The 24,694-nt window shown below is 40.6% G+C and overlaps 1 protein-coding gene across 5 annotated transcripts in view; it reads right to left on the bottom strand.

Annotated features, from left to right (window-relative positions):
* The window catches only part of ELMO1 (engulfment and cell motility 1), a 413,997-nt gene that overhangs the window by 25,317 nt on the left and 363,986 nt on the right, over positions 1–24,694 (bottom strand). For all 5 annotated transcript variants that reach the window (XM_073332875.1, XM_073332876.1, XM_073332878.1 and 2 more), the window contains 2 exons: positions 14,608–14,771; positions 7,124–7,236 (listed from right to left, as the gene is read on the bottom strand). In XM_073332875.1, coding sequence (XP_073188976.1) covers positions 7,124–7,236; positions 14,608–14,771 — 277 coding nt within the window. The remainder of the gene's footprint in view (positions 1–7,123; positions 7,237–14,607; positions 14,772–24,694) is intronic.

Below are 24,694 nucleotides of genomic sequence, written 5' to 3'. Positions count from 1 at the left end.
GAACAACAGATACAACCTGCAGACACATCTCCACTTCTATGATGATCAACACCCCACACAACACACCTTTCAAGATCCATGGGTCCTACACATGCCTGTCACAATGTGAGGTTTCAGAGTAACAGCCGTGTTAGTCTGTATTCGCAAAAAGAAAAGGAGGACTTGTGGCACCTTAGAGACTAACCAATTTATTAGAGCATAAGCTTTCGTGAGCTACAGCTCACTTCTTCAGATGCATATCGTGGAAACTGCAGCAGGCTTTATATATACACAGAGAATATGAAACAATACCTATTCCCACCCCACTGTCCTGCTGGTAATAGCTTATCTAAAGTGATTTCCAGCACAAATCCAGGTTTTCTCACCCTCCACCCCCCCACACAAATTCACTCTCCTGCTGGTGATAGCCCATCCAAAGTGATAACTCTTTACACAATGTGCACCACACAACAGAACCACTAACCCAGGAACTTATCCTTGCAACAAAGCCCGTTGCCAACTGTGCCCACATATCTATTCAGGGGACACCATCACAGGGCCTAATAACATCAGCCACACTATCAGAGGCTCGTTCACCTGCACATCCACCAATGTGATATATGCCATCATGTGCCAGCAATGCCCCTCTGCCATGTACATTGGTCAAACTGGACAGTCTCTACGTAAAAGAATAAATGGACACAAATCAGATGTCAAGAATTATAACATTCATAAACCAGTCGGAGAACACTTCAATCTCTCTGGTCACGCGATCACAGACATGAAGGTCGCTATCTTAAAACAAAAAAACTTCAAATCCAGACTCCAGCGAGAAACTGCTGAATTGGAATTCATTTGCAAATTGGATACTATTAATTTAGGCTTAAATAGAGACTTGGAGTGGCTAAGTCATTATGCAAGGTAGCCTGTTTCCTCTTGTTTTTTCCTACCCCCCCTCCCCAGATGTTCTGGTTTAACTTGGATTTTAACTTGAAGAGTGGTCAGTTTGGATGAGCTATTACCAGCAGGAGAGTGAGTTTGTGTGTGTATGGGGGTGAGGGGGATGTGAGAACCTGGATTTATGCAGGAAATAGCCCAGCTTAATTGTCATGCACATTGTGTAAAGAGTTATCACTTTGGATGGGCTATCACCAGCAGGAGAGTGAATTTGTGTGGGGGGGTGGAGGGTGAGAAAACCTGGATTTGTGCTGGAAATCACTTTAGATAAGCTATTACCAGCAGGACAGTGGGGTGGGAATAGGTATTGTTTCATATTCTCTGTGTATATATAAAGCCTGCTGCAGTTTCCACGATATGCATCTGAAGAAGTGAGCTGTAGCTCACGAAAGCTTATGCTCTAATAAATTGGTTAGTCTCTAAGGTGCCACAAGTCCTCCTTTTCTTTTTGTCACAATGTGGTGTACCTCATCCAGTGCACTAAATGCCCCAAGAAAACTATGTGTGTGAAATGTGACAATCATTATGCTCTTGAATGAATACACACAGAAAAATAAGAGACAAAACCATCATATCACAAAGCACTCACTCAATATCTGACCTTAGTCCTCATCCTCAAAGAAACCTGCACCACACCTTTAAAGACAAACCTGGGAACTTAAATTCATCACTTTGCTAGATACTAAAAATCATGTACTGAATAGAGACACTGGATTTATGGCTTATTACAAGTCTATAACCCACTTAACCCTTACCCCCCACCTTGCCATCTTCTTTTTCTTCTCCCCCTCCTCTGACTTGAGGGGTGTTAATGGGCCACATCACCTTGAATGGCCATTAACTACTTATGCTAAACAATCTGTTCCACCCTTGTATTTCGCTGTAACACTCTGAGTATATTTCCCAGACCTGACGAATTCTATGTAAACTTGAAAGCTTGTTTTTCTCACCAACAGAAGTCGGTCCAATAAAAGATATTACCTCATCCACCTTGTCTCGCTAAATGGCATCTTACCACTTTGTTAAATTTAGGATTCCAGCTCTCAAATTGTGGTCTGGGGACCATTGGTGAGCACTTGCTGATGGTCTACCTAGTGTTGGCTCTTCACATGGTGCTGTTTCCAATTGCATTAAAGGCAGCTAAGATACATTAAATGGTTTCCTAATATTACTGTTCCATGTAAACTGTATGCTGTGGGTGCCACAACAGTATTATATGATTAGGACCAGGAAAGGAAGTGGTCCACATGGTCACAAACAGGAGAAGAGATGGCCCATGTTCCAAGTTTTATACTGAAATACAATCCACACTGTAAGCAATTAAAGAATCCTTGGGCAAAAAATTCACACCAAGTACAGCCTGTGGTCTTGTAGTGCTATTAGAATACAGGTAACTAAATGACCTTGCACATTTCAATATTGCTATGGGTAGATTCATATTTTTCTTTTCAATGTTTTGAATTTATATTCAAGTACTTTTTCTCCCTCTGTAAATGGTCTTTATTTATGATTTTAATTAACCTGCATATTTAGACAGAGATCATTGTGGCCTACATAAGACTTCTATGTGAGCCTTAATTAATTGATCTGCAGAGCTACTTGAGGTATTAGGCTAACCAATTACCCCTCAACAAACTCTCAGATTTCTATTTTTGCATTTTTATTTTTATAAAACAAGAGTAGGTGGAGGAGGCTGCCTGTAGAAAAGAAAATGCTGCAGAAACTAAAAGGAGAAAGGATGTGTTTTGAATTAACTATTTTCAATTAAAGCTGATTCATCTCTACTCCTGGTTAGTGGAGGCATTTAGCACAAACTGCAAAGGACTTTTTTCCCCTTTAAATTCCTATCGCAGGTCCTCTTCAAAAACATGCTGCCCCTGCGTTGTTAATTTCAAGGGTTATATAACCAGGCTTCCTCCTCCATGCAAAAATTACTACTCAAGAGTCTTTAGCTGCAGTACATAGTTTCCCACTTTATGAAGATTAAAGAGAAATTGTATGTTATTAAAGACAAAAGGGCATTTCTTCCAAAATAATGCACCCGGCAACATAAACCATGGGTGTGCTGGGTGACAATGTCAATATATCTATTTTGCCCAATAAAACTCACTTACAGGAAGGCTTTTCTACTACTTAGCTCCACCAGAAATAACTTGGAGAGTTTCTGAGTGCTCTGTGGGCTTTTGCTTGGCTCTCTTCCCCTTTCTTTCCAGGCTAAACTATGGCAGCAGACAGATCACTCCACGTTCCGAACTGGCTAACTGCCAGACGACAGTCACCATTTTAATAAAATGGTGATTCATGAAGCATTATGCTCTGACATTACACAATGGCCTAAGAGCGCACAGTCTGTTTTTCCATTTCATTCTTCTTTATTCAGAAAGGTTTCAGAGTAGCAGCCGTGTTAGTCTGTATTCGCAAAAAGAAAAGGAGTACTTGTGGCACCTTAGAGACTAACAAATTTATTTGAGCATAAGTTTTCGTGAGCTACAGCTCACTTGGCTGTAGCTCATGAAAGCTTATGCTCAAATAAACTTGTTAGTTTCTAAGGTGCCACAAGTACTCCTTTTCTTTATACCAGGAAAAAGTTCTCATATTCTGTGGAAGCTTTTGGGGGTAATATATAGGGAAGTGCTCACTCTCTCTCTCTATTTTAATCAACAAGCTCTTCAGAAGTTCTGCTAGGGCAACAATCAAAGACTTCTTGATATAGCGAGAGAGCTCATGCTGTTATGATAACCCCATTTTCAAGTACAAAAGGCAGTGATATGACTGCAGATATTCCATATTCCATTTCAAGACCACCCCACTGAGGCAGTCATTGGCTTGGAGGATTTCCAGCTAAATCCAAATTTGAAAAAGATTTACCCCTCTGAGAGTGACAGAGTTTGCAAGCTCTCTACTCATTATTTCTTAAGTCAATTCTTCAACCCACTGTGACTACCCATGTGTATCCTACCACCTGTTCAGACAACAGTCTTAATAGAAGTTTGCTCTGGAGTCTTTATCACAGAATAATGCCAGTTAATTATTTTTTAAATGGGCAATTAAATGGTTTTCGTTTCTGATGGGTGGCCGTGTTAAGATACCTCTTTGCACATTCTGCAGACTTGGAACATTTGCTCCAGGTGTTATATTAAAAAAAAATCATAAAAAGGATGGATCAAGATGCAGACATAATAAATCAGAGCAACTACATGACCTTACTGTTGTAACCATTTTCCTTTCTCTTACTGCCCCCCATTGTTGCTGGGTTTTTGTTCTTTTTCCAGTTACTTATCTTGTTAAGACTAAACTTTCAGATTTGAGGAGATTGGCTCAACTTGTGTGCACAGAAGAGAGGTGAGAAGAAAACTCATGGAGGCTTCCCCACTTCGCACCCATTATTATTAGCTATTTATATTGCAGTAGCACCTAAAAGCCCCATTCAAAGAACCAAGGCCTCATTGTACTAGGCACCACAGACACACGTAACAAAAAAGACACTCCCTGTCTCAAATTGCTTACAGTCTAAGTAAGCCCATCACGGTCCTTACTTTTTACTGGGCACAAGGTCTCTGTGAGTTTAGCATCAACAGCATCACTAGCTTCCTTGATACCAACGTGTGGGAGGAGAAGCATATGCAAGCGCCTTTGCAAAAAGTGGTGCAGCAGCTGTCCCTGAATCAGTAAAAATGTATGCTAGAGCTCCTGATGGGGCGCGGTGGAGGGCACCCCCTTCAAAGTGCAGAAGTATCCTAAGGGCACAGTTATAGCCCATAGATAAGTCAGCTCTTTGGGCGAGTGTGGTGGGTTTCATTCATCCCTTGAGCACCCCATTGCCGTCTGGTCATGGTACTGCCATTCTCTTCGGCTACCAGTGTCCTCCTGCAGACTGTCAGACGGCCTCTGTGGGCCTTATGTCGCTGGGCCCTTCAGGGGTACGACAAACTCAAAAATTAGAAACAGGTCTTTGCCCATCAGGGCCAATAATAAACAAACTAGTTTCTTACTCTTTCTGGGTTTAATTCCCTGCCAGGGATTGAATCAGCAGAGTTCCTTCTTATTCTCAGCCACTGACTATGGCCAATAATAGTCCCTGACCCAGCCTGGTTCCTCTGGCTGCAGCCTGTGGAGCATCCTGCCTTGCTCCTCTGGCTCCAGGTAGGAACTGACTCATTGACAGCAGGCAGCTACCTTTTATTTCAGCCTGCTGAGCTTTGATTGGCTGTTGCTGGTCCCTAGCCCTTCTGACTGCCAGAGGCCAAATCTTGCTGGTTTCCAAAGGGTTGCTCTGTTCTTCACAGAGAACTGTTTTCTGAGGTGGGGTGCAGCAGAATAGTGGGGCCTCCAGGGGGGGGCCACAAAGGCCTGGTACACCCAGTCACCAGGAGGGATCATGTCTTTTATTTGCCAGCAAAGCAGCATGCACACTTATGGTGCTGCATAAATATGATACTAAAGCAATTAATTTGATTGTCCAATATAGTTCTTTGCAAGGCATGGTGCAAGGAACTTTTTGACCATGGGCCAGATTTTAAACTTGTGTAAATTAGTATAATTCTGTTGAAGTGAATGGAGCTACACCAATATACACCAGCTAAGAATCTGGCTCATGTTTTTTTGAACTGACACTAGTTTAAAACAATCCATTACTTAAAGAACCAAAAATATTCCATCTTTCCTGTAGAGATTTTCCCAAAAACGTTTTACCCAACCTCTTTCCTCTCTCCCCCCGCAGAACTTTGGTGGTTCAAATAAAACGGATCCCAGATCCAAACAATCCCAGGATTGTGGTTTGGTTTAGCTAAAACCAAAGCCAGGTGATGATGGCCAAACCAAAGCAAGTCTCTTTGACCACTCAGCAACTGTGCAGAAGATGCTGCTGAAAATGTATGTTACATGTCTCTGTGGATCTGTGTAAACATTTATAATGGCACACTGATGTTTTTTTTCCCCTTTCTGAAAATCCTGTGCAATTGGTTCATTACATATTATTAAACATTAAGATTATAACGATTTAAAGCTGAATGATTTGGCCATCTTTTCTTCATCTTCATCCTGGAAAATTTTCCAATTTGCAATTTTCCAAAAACATCCATCAGCTTTGGTTAAGGATGGTGCACTGCTTATCTTCTAGGATGAGAATATTGCAGGGACTATATTTTATGCACAGAAAGCTGCCTTTCACATCAATCTCTAGTTCTCAAATATTTCTCTCTCTAGAATCTACTCTCTCTAGAATCTACTCCTAGCTTTTAGAGTTTTCTAATTCATGTTGCATTTACAGTAAAAATAAAAGTATAGAAATGTGAATCTCATCAAAATGCGGGTGGGAGTGTCTGGGTGTATTGAGGCAAAGTTTGGAACCAATTTTGGGTAGCATGTTGAATCCACAGTTTCTCATCTGAACTTCTGCTCCTGGGGAAGAAGGGGGCTACTGTTAGGGGAAAACAATCATGTAGACTGTGGTTTGGTAAAGTGAACTGTACAATCCAAATCTGAGCAATGGTGCACGTAGCTGAGAAGATAGTTTTTCTATGCCTATAATTTATTCATCCCAAGGGGCACAGGTTATGGATTTGAGTACTTTTTAAAATCTGCTAGCTTTTGAAATATTTAAGCCTCACATTATGTTTAATGTAAATGATCATAAAAGAAGAAAATTAAGGACAGGAAGTGACTAGAGACGGGTGGTGAGTTGTGCTCACCACAAGTAAAAGTGATGGGCCTTTGATGAGGTATATAAATAATTAGTAGCACAATTTAAAAGCAGTCTTTTAAAAAAGAACGTTCAGGTTCTGAATACCACAGTCGCTGTGTGTTATTAATTTACAACCTTATTTTCCAGAGAAAGGTAGAGCTTTTGACCTTGTCATCAGCAGGGTACCAGAAGATCAAGAGAGCGTGCAAGGTATTTAGCTCTTGGTGCAAAACCATTGCTTCAGATTTTTGACAAATGCTAGGCCTAAAACGACTGGACCTATTCCACAGGTCAGAGTTCATATAAGGAAAATTCAAAAATTCCCACTGAAGCATAGGACACTCAAGAACGAAATTAACTAAAAGATTTCTTGGGTAATTCCTTGAAAGAAAAGTCTTAATAGTTGGATCTAAAAACAAATACTGCCAATAAGTTATGCTCTTGAGCTAAACTAGAATAGAGAAACAACAGTGAAATGCCAGACTATCCAGGTCTGAGCAGTACCTTGTCGCCGTCGACTATTGAGTTTCCTAAAGCAGGTGCCTTCTACAAGTCGGTTAAGACGTTGTTGCTTGATGAGCTCTAAGATTTCAGGCTGAATCTTCTCTTTTAGCTCCCTGGAACAAACAAAGCAAAACCAGGCACTTTTTAGATTTATTCACATACCATTTTTTCTCACTGCGATAGACAGCCTCATGAGAGGCTGAGCTTGATTTTGGGGATAGTAGTCTTACTCCAGCACACAGTCTGCTTCAAGGAGGGAAGTTTGTCTAATGGCTGGCGTGCAGGAATGGGAGGTCCTATTCACATCACGGTCAGTAAGTCAGTATGTGGCCTAAGGGAAGCAATTTAACCTACTTGTGCCTCAGTGAACCCATCTATAAAATAATACTTAGTATCATACATCATAAAGGCATGTGATGCACCTCACAGGATTATTGTGATGCTTACTTGATAAATTGACGCAATGTTCTACGAAAGTGCACCTGTTATCATTATTATTTAGTAAAAGAGAGAAAAGATAATGCAAGCTATACAGTCTGAAACACCAAGAGAAAATAGTGAGCAGTCCCAATTCCAGCTCAGACAAAATAATAACTGATTATACTGGATTGTTTTTATTTCCATATCGCTCTATGAATTTACTACCATATGGAGTTTGTTGAAAAGTTCCATAGATTTTGATACTAATGTGTATCTAGCGTTAAATGTTGATTTCAGACAGTGTCTAAGGATGCACAAGTGACTGAATTCATTGGCTATCTCCTTACTTAGATTCATTAAGAATATATAAAGGAGAGGTTTAAACATCAACTTGACAGCAAATCTAGTAAGACTAAGATGTAACTGAATGTGTAGAGGATTCATAAAATATGAAGGGTGTCAAGACCATAATTTTGGGTTGCTGTGTGAATAAAGTAATACCAGACATCATTCTGTATAGCAGTAATCACAGTCAAGACTCAGTAAAGGAGTGCAGTTTTAGAGGTGAACCAAAATTCCTCCCCTCTGGAAAACATCAGACTTTCCATCTATGCTGATTGCCATGTTTACTTATCACTTCATCTCACACGCCCTCTGCATGCAGAAACCCCACTGAAAACATAGCAAGTTCTGTGCATAAAGATTGTGTCCTTAATCAGATAGGCCATAATCCTCCCAGGTACTAGTTAAATGCTTATGTATATCGGAACAGGAGTTCTTGATGCACAATCTGCTGTATATTTACAAGCTGTGAAAAATTGATCCATTCAAATATCAAGTGACTAGAACTACAGAAACAAACTACCTCTAGAAAGTGTTTTATTAGTACTCATGATTATTTTCAAATACCATAGTTTTCCCACTGAGAGCCATGGTATGAATATTCTGCATGGTATTTATATACTGTCAAAAGACTTTAGTGCTTGAATAGGTTTCTTGGTTTTCCGTGCTCTTTAGGAAAGAGACGGAGAAAAGACCCCCAAATACAACAGCAATGAGACACAATCTGGATTGGTTTAGCAATTCTTTAATACAGTGTACATCTCACTGAAATGGCCTCAAGTGTTCAAGCATAAGTATGAAGAACAGTTTGATATTTACACAGTTCAATCCAGAAATTGGATAATTATCACTAAAGTACACAGAATCATAACACTATAGAAATTAGACATGAAAACCTAAAAAGGTCATCTAGTACAGTGGTTCTCAAACTAGGGCCGCCGCTTGTTCAGGGAAAGCCCCTGGCGGGCCGGGCCGGTTTGTTTATCTGCCGCGTCCTCAGGTTCGGCGGATCACGGCTCCCACTGGTCGCGGTTCGCCGCTCCAGGCCAATGGGGGCTGCAGGAAGCGGCATGGGCCGAGGGATGTGCTGGCCGCCCTTCCTGCAGCCCCCATTGGCCTGAAGCGGCGAACCACGGCCAGTGGGAGCTGCGATTGGCCGAACCTGTGGACGGAGCAGGTAAACAAACTGGCCCGGCCCACCAGGGACTTTCTCTGAACAAGCAGCAGCCCTAGTTTGAGAACCACTGATCTAGTACATCCTAATGCAACTGGTCAGGCTCTGTGTTTCTTCCTCGGCCCAAGGACTTGACACAAATTGGGGGTCCTCTAAATAATAATACCTGAGAAAAATTAAATAACTCTTATTTATCCACTGCCAAACAGGTTTACCAGGTGGCTCACTGAATATAGAGAGCACATTGTCTCTGCTCTGAAGAGCTCACAGCCTACACAGACAGCGTGCAGGCAAGGCACAGGGGAAATGTGGACTTACAAATTAACAAGGTGACAGAAGTGATGCGAGGTAAATCCCACTCCCGTCTCCTCCCCTCCAAGATTGCAGTTTCCCTTTCGTTAACTCCCATGTTTCCTCCTCTCCCCCTGGAAAACACTGTTGCCCAACATAAACCAGAGACAGAGAGTGAATTTGAACGCTAACCAATCCAAAAATAAATAAAACCTCTCAAAAGTGGCTCAGTATCTAAAGACAGGTTTCAGAGTAACAGCCGTGTTAGTCTGTATTCGCAAAAAGAAAAGGAGTACTTGTGGCACCTTAAAGACTAACCAATTTATTTGAGCATGAGCTTTCGTGAGCTACAGCTCACTTCATCGGATGCATGCATTCATCCGATGAAGTGAGCTGTAGCTCACGAAAGCTCATGCTCAAATAAATTGGTTAGTCTCTAAGGTGCCACAAGTACTCCTTTTCTTTTTTCAGTATCTAAAGGCTTTCTTGCCATAAGAGAGAGGGAGGAGGGGGCCTTCTCTCTCTCTACTGATATGTCCTGCAACACCGCAGTATCTGAGTGCCTGACAGATATAAATACCCTGTAATGGTGAGAAGTATTATTATCCTAGTTATTACAGAGGGGGAAATTTGGCATGTGGAGATTACTGGGAAGATTTTCAAATGCATAAAGAAGAGACAGATAACCAATTCTCACTGATTTTCAATGAGCCTTTGAAAATCTCCCTCTAGTGACTTAAGCCTAGGTCCTGTGCCTTTAGCATGAGACCATCTCCCCTTCTGCCTGGTCAGCCTTCACCCTAGTGTCGTCAGCAGCTGCTACCAGTGTAAAATTGCTCTCTACCACACTTTTTCCAGTGCTTTGTCCAACCCTGATTTAATTTTCTTAAGCAACTTGGCACCAAGTACTTCCTTTGCAAGACTATTCCAAAACCTAATTCATCTCACTGTCAGGAAGGCTTTCACTCTTACTGCTTTCAGATTATATAAAACGGGGTTGGGTACACTGAGCAATCCTGCTAATTACTATCCACGCACCTAAATAAAGGACCTTATCCTCTGAAGCATTTAAGTTTCCTCAACCACTGAAGTCAGTGGGAGTTGAGGAAGTTCAACCATTGTAGGGTTGGACCCCAAACCAGAAGAGCCACTCCACTTACTGGCAGAAATATCTCACTCTGCCTAATTTAAAAATCAAATCTGGAGAGCAGTAAGATAGAGAAACACAATTTTAAATATATTTTTGCAACATTTTTATCTCATGATTTCAGAATAGCATAAGATCCAGTTTGTGCCTGGGGAAAGGGCAAGATAGCAAGGAAAATATGAGGAAGGGATAAAACAGCTGATTGCATTTTAGTTTCTACTAAATAATTTAATTTAATGATTTAATAATCACAAGGATTAGTAAATTGGAAGGGATCAAACACTTGAGACAGCCAAATAAGAAGGTGTCACTAACTTTATGATTCTCCCCATTGGTCTCAGCACACCATCAGCTACTTGCTTTTAAAACACACATCTAAGCAACTCATGGCTCACAAGATCTTTAGAAATTATTTTAATTTTTTAAAAAAACAACAGAGTGTTTTTTAGTACCAGTTTCATCTGCCTCTAGCCCTGTACTTTCATACTCACAGCTCAGATTCCTTCCAATCAGCAACAGTCACTTTTTCTAGAATTGGGTATTTTATAGTGTTATAATGATTTAAATTACAATAGAAAAATAATCCCAAAGCACCTTTCATCTGTTATATTGTATTCTCTCCTATCATTAATGCTTCCTGAACAGTTATTATTGACATTTTCCAGCCTAGCAGAAAATTATTAAAGATAAAAGAAAGGTATAAAAACCCAAATCCCTCCAAATGTTCCCCTCTGTGTTGCTGACTTACAAACAATCCTTCCCTAAAAACTGCTGCATTAACAAACTCCCCCTAAGCCGCTCCAGCCTCCTCTTAAACATCATAATTTTGCCTTTTATTCACCCAGCTCTACTGTTATTTAGTGTGCCAAAGAAATGACCTAGTGCTTTGCATAGCAACATGATCAGCAGAACTGCGTACACCCTTCCATCTTCTTTTCTTCTTCTGTTAGCCTTAATCCCATCTATATGGGGTCGGCACTTTTAGTCGTCCTTCTCCATTCCAGTCTGTCTTGAAGCAGTTCCTCAGAAACTCCGCAGCTAATCAAATACTTTTGTATGACAATCATCCATCTAATTCTGGATCTTCCTAACCCTTCTCATACCCTCTGCTTCTAAATTTAACACCCTGTTTCCTATATATTCTTCTGATCTTCTTTTCACATGCCCAAACCATCTAAGCCTGAATTTCTCTCAGCTTTTCTATAATTAATTCCACCATCACACTTCCCTTAATTCAGTCATTTCAAACATAATCCAGCCTGGTAACTCCAAGCATCCATTTTAACTTTTCCACTGTGTTCAAGATCTGCTCCTGCCTCCTCCTCAGTGCCCAGCATTCAGAGTCATACCAAAATGGATTTTGTAGATCTTATTTTTCAATTTGATAGGCACTCTCCTATCACAGATCATGTCGCTCACTTCTTTCCATTTAGTCCATGCCTTTCCTGTTCCACTAAAAAGTTCCTTATTGAGTTCATCATTACCCTTCACTGTTGAACCTAGGTTCTTGACTGTCCGTACCTTTTGGTAATGGTTGGGCTCCCAGACTTAGAATTCCATTGTTTTACTGCAAGGTATCAATGAATCTACTGACCACATAACCTGTTTTATTTCTCCTGATTTTCATTCTATTTCTTTCAAAAACACACCTCTATTTTTCTAACTCTTCTTCCACTTCCTCTTTGCCCCCCCCACCCCCAAGCACTACATCATCTGCAAAAAACATGCACTGGGGGGGCCACTCTCTGGATGTCTTTTGTAAGTGCATTGAGCACCAACATGAACAAAAAGGGGCTCAGGGCAGAACCTTGATGTGCTCTGATTCCTATTAGTAACTATTCTATTTCTCCATTTGGCCTTCTAACTGTGGGTGCACCCCTCCATAGCCATTCAAAACTGATCAAATTCAAACACACCCTGTTTTCCTATGGATTTGCTGTTTTGCCAGAACTAGAAGTAGATTAAACTTGATCTCTGATGTCCCAACCACACTGTGACCTTAGGGAAACAAATTCCTCCTTGCAAAACTGAGCTAATGCAATTAATAAATAAAATCATAATAATTAATAATTAATGCAACCATTCCCACTTCAAACTCAAACAAAAGTTTATTTGGAGCACTGTAGTCCAAAAGTTTGAAGAGCTGTAACTTCTTTATTTTATATGTGGGAACACCAGCAAAAAGGCTCAGTCATGCTGGGTCCGTGAATAGTTACCATCCATTAGCCACATCCTAATACAGCTCTTAATAAGGCTACTGACTTTATATTCAGTTGGGAACAATTTCTTTCTAAGTACCTGCAATTCTTTAGGTTTCTGTGGAGACCAAAACTACCTTCTCTGGCTCGTTCTCTCTTTTACACACAATGGATTCATGATTTTGTACTTGCGTCATTAGTAGCATCTACACAGTTTGTGAGAATTCAGTACATGGAGCCAAATCACAGGGGAAACTAAAAGAGCACTTTCCCTTCACAATCAAGAATAAGTGATCAGAGATGCAATCAAAATGGAAATTCATAGAATTTAAATCACCATGAATACAGTCATGATTGTTTAAATAGCTTAGTTATTCATTTCTTAAGCTTAACATTTGTCTTGGATCTGAAATGAGTTTCTTTAACATTTCCACTGCTTTTATTTGGATCATGGAATGCATTCATTACATTTTGTGGATGCAGACTATACACTGTGACAATGATTAGCAACCCTGATATTTGGAATCAGAAAGCTTGTGCTGCACTAGCAAATTTCACCATGGTAGGCAAGGCTCAAAGTGAATATAAATAGTATAAATAGTTGACCTGTATCGCTGATAAATAGTTGACTCACTGGGAAAGTGAGGAAAACAAGAAGCTTTGGGGACAGGTGTAGCACCACTAAACTGCTTTGAATCTCTGTGGGTTACAAAAGATTGGCAAAGAACTGCTCTGAAGTGTAGGGATGCAAATCCAGTTTTGAACAGATACAAGACTACAGGTGATATCAATTCTAACTGGGTGCTAGGTCCTATCATTCTAATAATGTGAAGACATAAAAGAATCACTGTCCCTTTGATTCCAGTTAGTATTATTAAAGTTTGTAACTCTGCTTAGTTTATGCTTTCACCATTGTCCTGTCAGAGAAAGGCCCGCGGAGTTTGCACATACATGTAGTTTTGCAGATAAACCAAACCCAGAGTCTCATACATGAATCCTCTTGAACTCCGGAGTGATGGAACTGAAATACCTAAATACAAATCCATCTTTACAGTTTCGTCCCATTCAACTTCAAACGTGGCCAACATTTCATGAAATTTTGGTTTAAGATGACGGAACTCTCACAGATTCTCAGCTGATTATCTCAAAAGGTTTCTGCTAGTCTGGATCAAAAGACATGAGATTTGAGCACCACTGAAGATAAACCTGCCCCAAGTCACTAGTTTGGTTTCAAGCCCTACCCCAGTGCAGATCAAATGTCATGTCCATGGCTCATCTCTAGGATTTTCACATATAATGGAGATGAAGACATTTTGAGAAGCAGACGCAAGCTATAATAGAGGTACCACAATTGATACGTAGCATTAGACCATATGAAATGGGTATTACACTGCATATATGTTAACAAGAAATCACCTAGAAATAAGTAACTGTACCTGACTAACATCAAAGATAACACAAGCAAAAGAAAAGATGACACTATCACTCAAACACTCTTTTATGGAGCAAATTTATACTGGTGCTATTGCTCTGGGCTATTTACCTGGCTCAGAGAAGTGATATTTTGAATCTTTATGGGGCATTGGACAGAAGACAAAAACTCATGTTAAAAAAAAAATGTGCACGCATAACAACACAAAGCATGGAAATGTCAAAGCATTATTTTCTGCAAATAAGTCACGCTAGGCCCTATAGGGATTAGCCAAATCTGTTTGAACCTAACTCAAAGAAACAGCTGAGATTTGCAGCAGAAGAAAACATATGCACTTCAATCAGATGCTACTCCATTGCTTTTGAGCAGTGCTCCCTGGGCAATTTTTCCCCTGGGTTCCCCCTGAACAGTTCACAAATTTCATTCACATTTCTTAGTCCTTCCATGCAATAAGTGACTTAGAAAGGGGAAAGTACTTACAGAATTGGACGAGACTGGAAATCTTCCTGGTTCATCCTCTCGGATTGACGGATTTTCAAAATTTCCGTGTAACTTAGATTCTGAAGTTTACTTTTGAATTGGTCCAGAGAGCTAGGCTTGGTAGTGAGTGCTCTCATTATTTGCTCTTTCACCACCTGCATTACCTGTGGATGAAAGCAAAAAAGTATTATTTTTTTAACTCTTTGGTTTTGATTTCAAATAATATTCTAGTATATGCTGCAATTAGGTGGTGTGGAAAACAGATGAATTTTAATAATTATCAATTAATGATCACAAAGCAAATTTTGCACCACAGAGTGCAAAGGAGTTAACCTCTAACTGGATGCCACATTTAACAACAAGGGCTCATCTACAGTACAATAAATAATCCTCTTGGGGGACTCACTTACAATACAGTTATCTTCTAATACTGTTAAAATGCGATTCCTGTTTTCTAGTGTGAATGGAACTGTCACCGTCTTACAGTACCATGCTATAGCCCTGCTTTGTCCAAGGTTTGGGGACACAGGAGTAACAGAGGGTTGTGTCTCTTCTACACTATGAGATAGAACTACGTGTTAATCATGTAAGGGAAACCAACCAAATGGAATGCCCCAACATAGTTGTTATTGTAGATAATTGTATAGTCTGTAAGAGTCCAGAGACTGAAGTCGCTCCCTCGTTTCTGCCAACGCAGCCCAGGCTGTGGGCCCCCTTCAGAAAGTCTACGTTGAGACAGAATGCAGCAGTGCAAACTGTTGGGGGTCTGGACGTGGGTGGATAGCTCACAAAGCTGGGGAGCACCCATGAGAAGGGCTTTATAGCACTCCCAGTGGAGTTTAAAGCTGCCCTCCCCAGCAGAGGGCAGTAGCAAAGTCCGATAACTGCAGTAGTTTGCTCCACTCTGTACTGCATATGGGGAGGGGAGCATCTGATATATATATGCAGGTATAACTACTGTGTGATTATGATGTGCTTTTCTTTTTCATTCCAGTTTCCTCCCCCTTTGCCTTTCTTGAGACTATTTGGTTCAACCACTCGAGTTTCAACCTAGGCCTAGAGGGTCACTGATCTTCACACTGTTTCAGGAAAGGTGTAGAGTACATAGCGAAGGAAATGAAGCTAGTAACAAAAGAATATAACATCGGGAGAGGGTGATCAATTTTCTAAGGTTGTTATAGGATTGCTTTTGAAGCAGTGCCATAAAAAAAATGCAGACGAAAGAATTAGAATGAAATGAAATGAAAAGAATTAGAATGAAAATGTCTGCACAACAGAGAGATATCTGCATATTAACTATTTTACCAGGAGAAAACTGTTGAGACACAGTTAACTTAGGGGATTTGTTTGGCACCAGTACCCATAAATATATATCATAGATTGATCTCTCTCTCACTCGCTCTCTTTGCTTCTTTCCTCACTGCTGGTACAAATCACATACTTTGAAATGCTTATCTGATTCTGTCTTTAGGTGGAGTGGGGGGAAAAAAAAACCAGTTTATCAGACTTAAAAAGATTTTTCTCCCTCACAGCCAAGCCAGGCTGACAAGAAGGAGGAAATAGTAACATTCAGTCCAGATCAAAGCAGATCTGTGATAGGAATTAACAGCTGGGAAAAGAGGATAGAAAATATTCTTGCATCTTTTTTTTTCTTTTCTTTTATTCCTTCATCTTCACTAATATTTCTAAAAATGGAAGCTTGATCCCTTAGAAGACTACGCATTCTGAAAACTTTTCTTTTCCCAAATGTGTGTACGTAACTCTTTTAGTTTCACTGCATCAACCTTGAAACTGTCATCATCTGAGCTGTGTTTCTGACATTAATTTCTTGAGATGCAACATCCCTTTTAGCTATGAGCTATACACTCATTCTAGTCTTGCTACCAGGTGCAGTAAGCAAATCGAAGCAATTAAAAAGAGATAAGAAAAGCTCTCTATTGCATGAACTACACACTCCTGAGCTTTTTGCAACAATCCATTTCCAAAAGATGATGCAGTTTTTTCCCCTCATAGTTCTGTCTCTTCAATCAGGTACAAGTTTACATTTCCGCACCTCCTTTCAAAGGCTCATTTTCTGCTGCCCTTACTCAGAGGAGCCCTTTACTTTGAGTATGTACTTGCAGAGTAAGATACTACTCTTCATAAGTTTGGTAGACTGGCCCAAACAAAGTAGAGGGTCCTATCAATCAATCCACACATTTTAATATCCCTATAATTGGGCTATATTTATAAGATTTTTTTAAGGATAACTCATCAGTAAAAAATATCTAGGGTTCTTTATTCCATGTTTCAGCTGCTGTTCCTTTCACCACTTACAGGGATGTTTGTTTTCAGGTGGATGCTGTCTGCAGTCCACCAGATTAACTAGTTAAAAGTGGTGTTTTTATTGGCATGGGGTCAGTGATTGACTCGGTTGCCTATTTCAAAGAGGATTTCTGCATACTTTTAAATTGATCATTTAAGAGGAACAACTTTTCTTATTGGCTACTTTCACAATATAGCAAACAGATTACACAAGTCCAAGTACTAAATATGCCATCCCTGGCTACTGATTTTATATTACCCCAGATATTAAATGTAAATGAGCACACTATCACGATGTTTGAACATGAAGGGACTGATCCAAAGTTGATGGGAATCCTCGAGGTGACTTCAATGGGCTTTGGATCAGGCCCTAAAGGAGTTTCTGGAGTCTAATGAAAGAAACGTCCACAAAAGAATAGTCAGAAATGGATGCTCCTAACATAAGGAACAGGTATGCTGCTTATTCATAAACCCATATTAGAGAGACCAGGTTCCATCTGGTTTCTGGTTCCATCTTTCTTTTTCTGTTTTCTTGGCAGCAATTATAGCACCAGTGAAGGAAAACATGCCACCCCAGTTCAGTTTTTCTAATGAGCATGAACTTGGCACTGGGTATCCTCTCTGTCTAGATTGTTACAGGTTCTAGTTGAGCATCTTTAACATTAAGACCTCAGATAGAACATGGTTTAAAATACTGTAGTTAGCCCAGCTCTTATAGGCCCAATGCTGGACTGTTCACTGCAATAAGTTTTACATCCAACCAACAGCCATGATTTCTGCACCTCATACTATGCAGTAGCTAACTTTAAAGTACATTTTCAAATGTGATACTTAAAGTTAGTCACCTAAATAAGTGGCCTGATTCTCAAAGATGCAGAGCACTCCCAGCTTACACTGAAGTGGAGTGCTCAGCACTTCAGAAAATCAAACCATTAATTTAGATGCTAATGTTGCAAACACATGCTTAACTTTAAGATTACGAGTGATCCCGTTGAACACTCCTGCTCCAGTATTTGCAGTAGCTGTTGTAATGCAAATAATGTGTGTGTTTTCCAGTGCTATAGTCTTGAAAGCTAACCAGAGAATTGTTAAAGAACGACCCAGTCCTCTCTGTGACACCTTTCCCCCCCAACAGCACAAGATGGCAGAGTCAACAGGCATGCCTTAAAACCTATTTATGTCTGCATCTGTAACTTTCACGCCATGCATCTGAAGAAGTGAGGTTTTTACCATGAAAGCTTATGCTCAAATAAATCTGTTAGTCTTTAAGGTGCCACTGGACTCCTTGTTGTTTTTGTGGATACAGACTAACACAGCTACCCCCCTGATACTTAAAACCTGGTGCACACAAGAGCTAAGCGATCGGGGTGATCATCTTCTTTTTAGTGTTAGTAATGGAATGGTATTTAACAAGTCAACCTAAGTGCCATAGCTGCTGGTTGAGTCATCTCTCTAGCATTGGGAACCACTGCCAAGAACTTCTTATCTGCTCAAAATCTCTCAAGCTGAGTTGCTAGCTCTTGATTACTGCTGCTTGGGAGATTAACTGCTCTAAGCTTAGGATCAACACATTTAAAAATTTGACCTTACAGGTGTAATTAAAGGAACTCTTTTCCTCAGTATTTCTTAGGATATATCTACACTACTAGACCTATAGAGACACAACTGCAGCTACACTGCTGTAGCACTGTGGTACAGACACTTACTACAATGATGGAAGGGGTTTTTTCATTGCTTTAGTAAATCCACCCCCTTAAGGGGAGTAGTTAGGCTGATGGAAGAATTCTTCCATTGACCTAGCAACGTCTACACTGGGGCTTAAATTAGTTTACCTATGTCCCTTGTGTGTGAATTTTTCACACCTCTGGGCAACATAGCCAGGCCGACCTACGTTTTAAGCATACACCAGGCCTCCATGTTGTTAAACATAAACATTGTATATGGTCATTGCAAATGCATTTTATATATATATATATGTTTTTTTCCCCCCATAGGACATATGCAGGATTAGATTTTGAGGGGGAACATTTTCTCCATTTTGTATCCTTTTTTAAAATTTTTTTTCTAGACTGATGCCCTGTTATGTGGTAAGGCAGAACTATGATTTGGGCAGTTTGCTAAAGGTGGGCAACTTAACTGAGAATATTCAAAGAGTTGGAGCGGTAAAAAATTAAATATATTTTTTATGTTGTGGAGCACACTGACTTAAGCCCAATTTACTTGTCTGGAATGAGATGGCGGTACCTTTCATGTCTATCGAATCTTACCTATCTACTGGATTTCTAAGTTGGCCATTACTATGTTACCTAACTTCATATACAACTTTTTAGATAGCTCTCAACATATCCTTGTTTGACCTCATCTCTGTCAAGTCACATTTTGATTAATTCTATCTTCCCACCACTCCTATCTTTTTCTCTTTTGTTCTCTCTTTCACTTTCTTTTTATTCTCTTATCTCTTGACATTGGGATTTATTTCTATGCAAATAGCAGCTTGAATTTGATGCTCAGAAATGACAAATGACAAAAATATGGCAAAGGATTTCTAGGAATGAAGTAATGTGGCTGGAGAGATAGGGAGGGAAGATGACTTCAGTAGTGGCTCATTGAATAGATTGGAGGGGGCAAGATAAGAAGAAAGAAGGCTGGAAAGAAGGGTACAGATATGAAGAAGAAGGATGGCCAGGGCAGGGACAGGGGTGTAGAAGGGTGGAATGTTGTTGTTACGGCAAAGCTGTTATAGCTGCTCAGGGCTTTGGTCCTTGGAGCTCCGGTGTTATCAGCACTTGCAGAGAGTGCAACCAGCTAATTCAGCAGACCTTGATATTACTTATAAGGAAAGACCAGAGGCATGGTTTGGTGATAAAGGCACTTGGCCAGGTTTATTGCCCTCAAGGAACAGTCCTAATGACTTGCACAACTTGCACAAGAACATTAACAACATGGCACGGAGCCAGCAGCAGGAGCCTTTGCTGTCCCCTCAGCCACACAAAGGGTTAAGGGAAGGTCTCCTGACATTTATAGATTAAGAGAAACAACTGGAATAAACAATTTACATACACCTTACGTGTTTTATGACATCTGTTTATTACTTCCCCTTGTAACTTTTTCCTGGCATTTCAGACAAAACATCCCTATTCATTATTTTGTCAAACCCTCTTATCTTGTGCTAGATTGGAGTATATTTGTATTGGCATTCTGGAAAGTATTTACACAACTATTTAGTGGCTAGTACTTTCTAGGAGTACTTATGTTTTAGCAACGCTAGCAGCAACTTTGCCAAGTTTATGTATTGGACAGTGAACTTGTAAGAATCTGCTTTAATACATGGCCTGACTTTCATTCACAGCCTCTGGTTCAGGACTAAGGTTTTGCACCAGGCCGAGTGCTCCAGGCTCTCTCTTTACTACGAGGAGTTTTAGCAGTATGGATTAGCAAGATAAGGATGGTTTATATTAAAAGAGAAAGAAGCAAAAGCACCAATGAAAGATCAGATAGGGTGGGAGAAGGGTCAAAGATATGAGAGACAGTACTACAATGGAGTTTCAATAGTGACAGAGCAGGAAAGCAGAGGAGAAGGATCTGGAGAAGAGATCCTGGAAGAAGATCGAATGAAAGGAAACAGAAGGGACAAAAGGAGGAGTAAAGGAAGGGGTAAAGTGTGAGGGTCTGGAGACAGCCAATAGAAGGGAAATATCAACAGAGACTGGGATGAAGAAGGAGAGAGTGGAACTAATGTTGGAGGAGGGAGAAATGAAAAGAGGTGTTTAAGAATGTGTGAAATGCAGGACGAATGAGACTAGGAAAAGTACTTGAGAAGAAAGTCATAAGCAAGAATCTTGCAAGAACTAATCACAATCCGAATAATCCGAACAGCACTTCCTGAGTCCATCTCTGATTTAAATAGGAACTACTGAGGGATGAGAAGCATCTTTCTTTACATTTAGTATGTACAGAGGGAGATGAATATTTGCACCAAAAATGAGACTTAAATCAGTCTCCTTTCTGTTCATCATGCCCCTGGAGCAAATGAGGCAAGAGATGACTCCTGAATGAGAAAGCTTTTCTGCCTAAGTAAAATGATGTGCAAAGTTAATAAGACGGTCTCTAAACTCACTTGTTAGTTAACTGAAATCATAGTTCAACCAAGATTACATTATTTCTCTCAGTATCTGACAAAGCCCCTTGGCAAAATAAAACATGCACAAATCATTTGTGGGTGGCATTTAATCCAGGGCTTTTACTAACAAAATGTGCTTAGCTCCTCAAACAAGTTTTCAAGGAGGGAGAGGAGATAGAAAAGAGAGAGAGCGTGGGAGAAGGGAGAGAGAATGTCTACACATTTTAACATGATAATTAACATGCTAATTGACAACTGTAAATTCTAATGGAGACAGGAAACAAATATTTAGGTTTAACATGACTAGAAACAAATATTTATGTCCTAGAACAAATATTTGTGTGGTGCCTCCATCACAATTTACAACTGTCTTAGTAACATGTTAATCAATATATGTTCAAACAGGACTAAAAGTTCAGCTATAGATTTGTGTACCCATAGATTGCTAGTATTAGGGAGGGATAGGCAAACTTTTAAATCCACAATATCCTGTATTAACTTAATATCAAAAACAGATACCAAACCAAGTTCAATTAAAATTACAGCACATGGTACTGCTCTAAATTACACTAGTTTATACCCCAAGCAACTACTGAATACAACTGTTTAGAAAACAGAACTTCCATCCCATGGGAAAATCTGATATTTTGACTTTTGTTTTTGTCCTGAAATGGGATGCAAAGTTGAAATACTGAACATTCTCATGGAATGAAAAGATCCAATAAAAATTTGATTCAGGAATGTCAAAATGAAAAATTTCAGAAGATTCAACTGAAATGAAAAGTTTCATTCCAAATGGACAGCATTTTAGACATTTCCAGATGTCTAAATTATGATTAGAAACAAACCATTTCATTTCAAATTTTCTCAAATTAGAAAAATTAGAAAACATAATGAAAATGGACATTTTCCACACTATTACAAAACTCCATATTTCATCAGGAAACATTTCTGGTAAAATAATTTTGACCAGCTCTGCTAATGAAATGTAGATACTCTGGGTTTAACATTGGCATAACTGAGAGCAGTACCAAAGTAGGAATTTCAAATTAAATGCTCACATTTCAGCTTTAATTTACATGAACAAGGGAAAATGACAATGATATGGCTCAAGGATGAGCTGGCAGCCCTCTTTTTAAATTTCCTGACCTTTGTTAATATGCATCGTGGCTTTAACATTTTTTTAAAAAAATTCTTATATTAAAAAGAGGAAACCTTTACAGCACATAATAAAGTGTCCCTTGCATACTTTACTAGAGAGAATGGAATTGTGCGTTTGGATTGAGTCTACACATGTATAAGCTTTTGTGAAGAAACACAGTAGGTGAAATGCCACGTATAGCTCAGTGGTTTGAGCATTGGCCTGCTAAACCCAGGGTTGTGAGTTCAATCCTTGAGGGGGCCATTTAGGGATCTGGGGCAAAAATTGGGGATTCGTCCTGCTTTGAGCAGGGGGTTGGACTAGATGACCTCCTGAGGTCCCTTCCAACCCTGATATTCTATGATTCTATGAAATCATGAGCTGCTGTAATTTGGAATAGCTCTGTTGAATTCAATGTTGTGATGACAGTTTCCATCAGCTGAGGATCTGCCCAGGGTTTGCAAACTACGGAGTCAGGCATTTGCAAAGATGTACTATTTATCTGCATAAATTTATATTTTATTATGCATCATTTTTTTTTTAAATGAGTAAGCGATAATAATTCTTTACTAAACACCTATTTCAATATTCATATCACTGAAAAAAGCAATGAGCTAAAAAACTTGTCTACAGACAGGGGTGAAAGTGAGCCGGTAAGGGCGGCACCAGCCCATACCCAGCCCACATTAAAGCACTGCTGCGTCCCTGCCCCTTTTGCCTCCCCTGTGGGTGGCCCTGTTGGTAGGGTCCATACTGGCAGGGCCGCCGACAGGGGAGGCAAAAGGGGTGGGGGCATTAAGAGCTGCTACAGCAGCGCTTTAAGGATGGTCCTTTGCCGCGGCAGCACTTTAATGTTGCCGGGCCCCCCTGTCGGCGGGGCCACCGAGGGGAGGAGAGGGGAGGGGAGAGAACAGCAATGTTAAAGCGCTGCCACAGCAAAGGACCCTGCAGCGCTTTGAGGTCCCTGCCCCTTTTGCCCTCCCCCCCCCCCCCCCAGACAGGTGGTGGGGGCAAAGGGAGCAGTTGCCCTGGGGTTGGCGATTTAAAAGGGCCTGGGGCTCTGGACGCCGCTGCCACTACTGCAGCAGTGGCATCCAGGGCCCCGGGCCCTTTAAATCAACACGGCAGCCCGGACCAGGTGGCCTGGAAGGGCTGACTGGGGGATGTTGACGACCCCCCCAGCCCGGCCCCTTCTGCCTGAGACCCCACCCTTCTGGGGGGCCGGCGCTGCCCCGGCCCCATATCAGTAAGTGTCCTCAGTTACTTTCACCTCTGTCTACAGAGTATCAATTCCTTAGCACTCTTCCACTTAACAGTTGAGTGTTTTAAGTGATAGGTGCATCAATGATATCAAAAGGTCCATTCAGTGCTGGAAGAATAAAAAAATTGTCATAAGAATTAATTAAATCATTTGTAAAATACATGAAGCAGTGAATAGAGCAAACCCATTCTGACTAGTCAGATCTTAACTCTGTATAGAAAAAGTTATTATTATGTATTGTATAAATCTTTCCGAGTTCATAAATTACTGACCTGGAACATCGTAATAAGTGTCTTCAAGGCTGGTAGAGCCCAAACTCTGATTTCAGTTGTTGCACATGTGCAAATAAGCCTATATGCTAAAAATCTTTAGGAAATTATTTTAAATTAAGAAAAAATTCTAACAAATAATGATAACAATTCTCTCTGGGGTAGGGACCATCTTTTTTTAATTTGTATCTGTACAGTGTCTAGCACAATGAGGTTCCTGTCCCACAACTGGAGTGTTCAAGCACTATTGTGTAACACAAATAATAAATGACAACAATGCACATTAATTAATTTGCCCCTTTGTATTAAAGAACTTAAACAATGTGACAAATCTCTGTCCTTGCCTCCATGGGTCCCATGTTTCCTGGTGGATTTTGCTAGCCTCAGAGGTTCACTGTGACCCTCCATGTAACCCTTCTCTCTCTAGAGACAAGGGTCACAGTCTACTGAGCCATTTTCATCATAAGCCAGCGAGGGAGGTGAGGAGAAGTTATCCTTCCTTGCAGAGTCTCTGTTGTCTCCCAGTCTCAGTGATTAATCAGGGGGCAAAGGTGGGGGGGGGGAGCCCGGGCCCATCCTCTACTCCGGGCTCCGGCCCAGGGACCCTAATAGTATCAGCTATGGTAGTTGACCTTTTAGAAACATAACATGTACAGTTCCCTGGGCTACTTCCCCAGCAGCAGCCCTCACTTCCTCAAGCTCCACTTCACCCTTACCTCAGGGCCTCCTTCCTTGTGCCTAATATGGTGTGTACTACTCAGCCTCTCCAACAGCGCAACTTCCTCCCACAGCTCCTGACATGCACACCCACCTGACTGACTGGGAGGCTTTTAACTAGTTTCAGCCTGCTCCTGATTGGCTTCAGGTGTCCCAATCAACCTAGCCTTCTCCCTCCCTTCTGGAAAGTTCTTAATTGGCCCCAGGTGTCTTAATTGACCAGGAGCAGCTGCCATTTCACTTATCCTGGTACCAGGGATTTGTTTAGCCTGGAG

This window comes from Lepidochelys kempii, chromosome 2 (genome assembly GCF_965140265.1).
Source record: "Lepidochelys kempii isolate rLepKem1 chromosome 2, rLepKem1.hap2, whole genome shotgun sequence".
Taxonomy (NCBI): domain Eukaryota; kingdom Metazoa; phylum Chordata; order Testudines; family Cheloniidae; genus Lepidochelys; species Lepidochelys kempii.
This window is presented reverse-complemented; position numbering and strand designations above follow the sequence as displayed.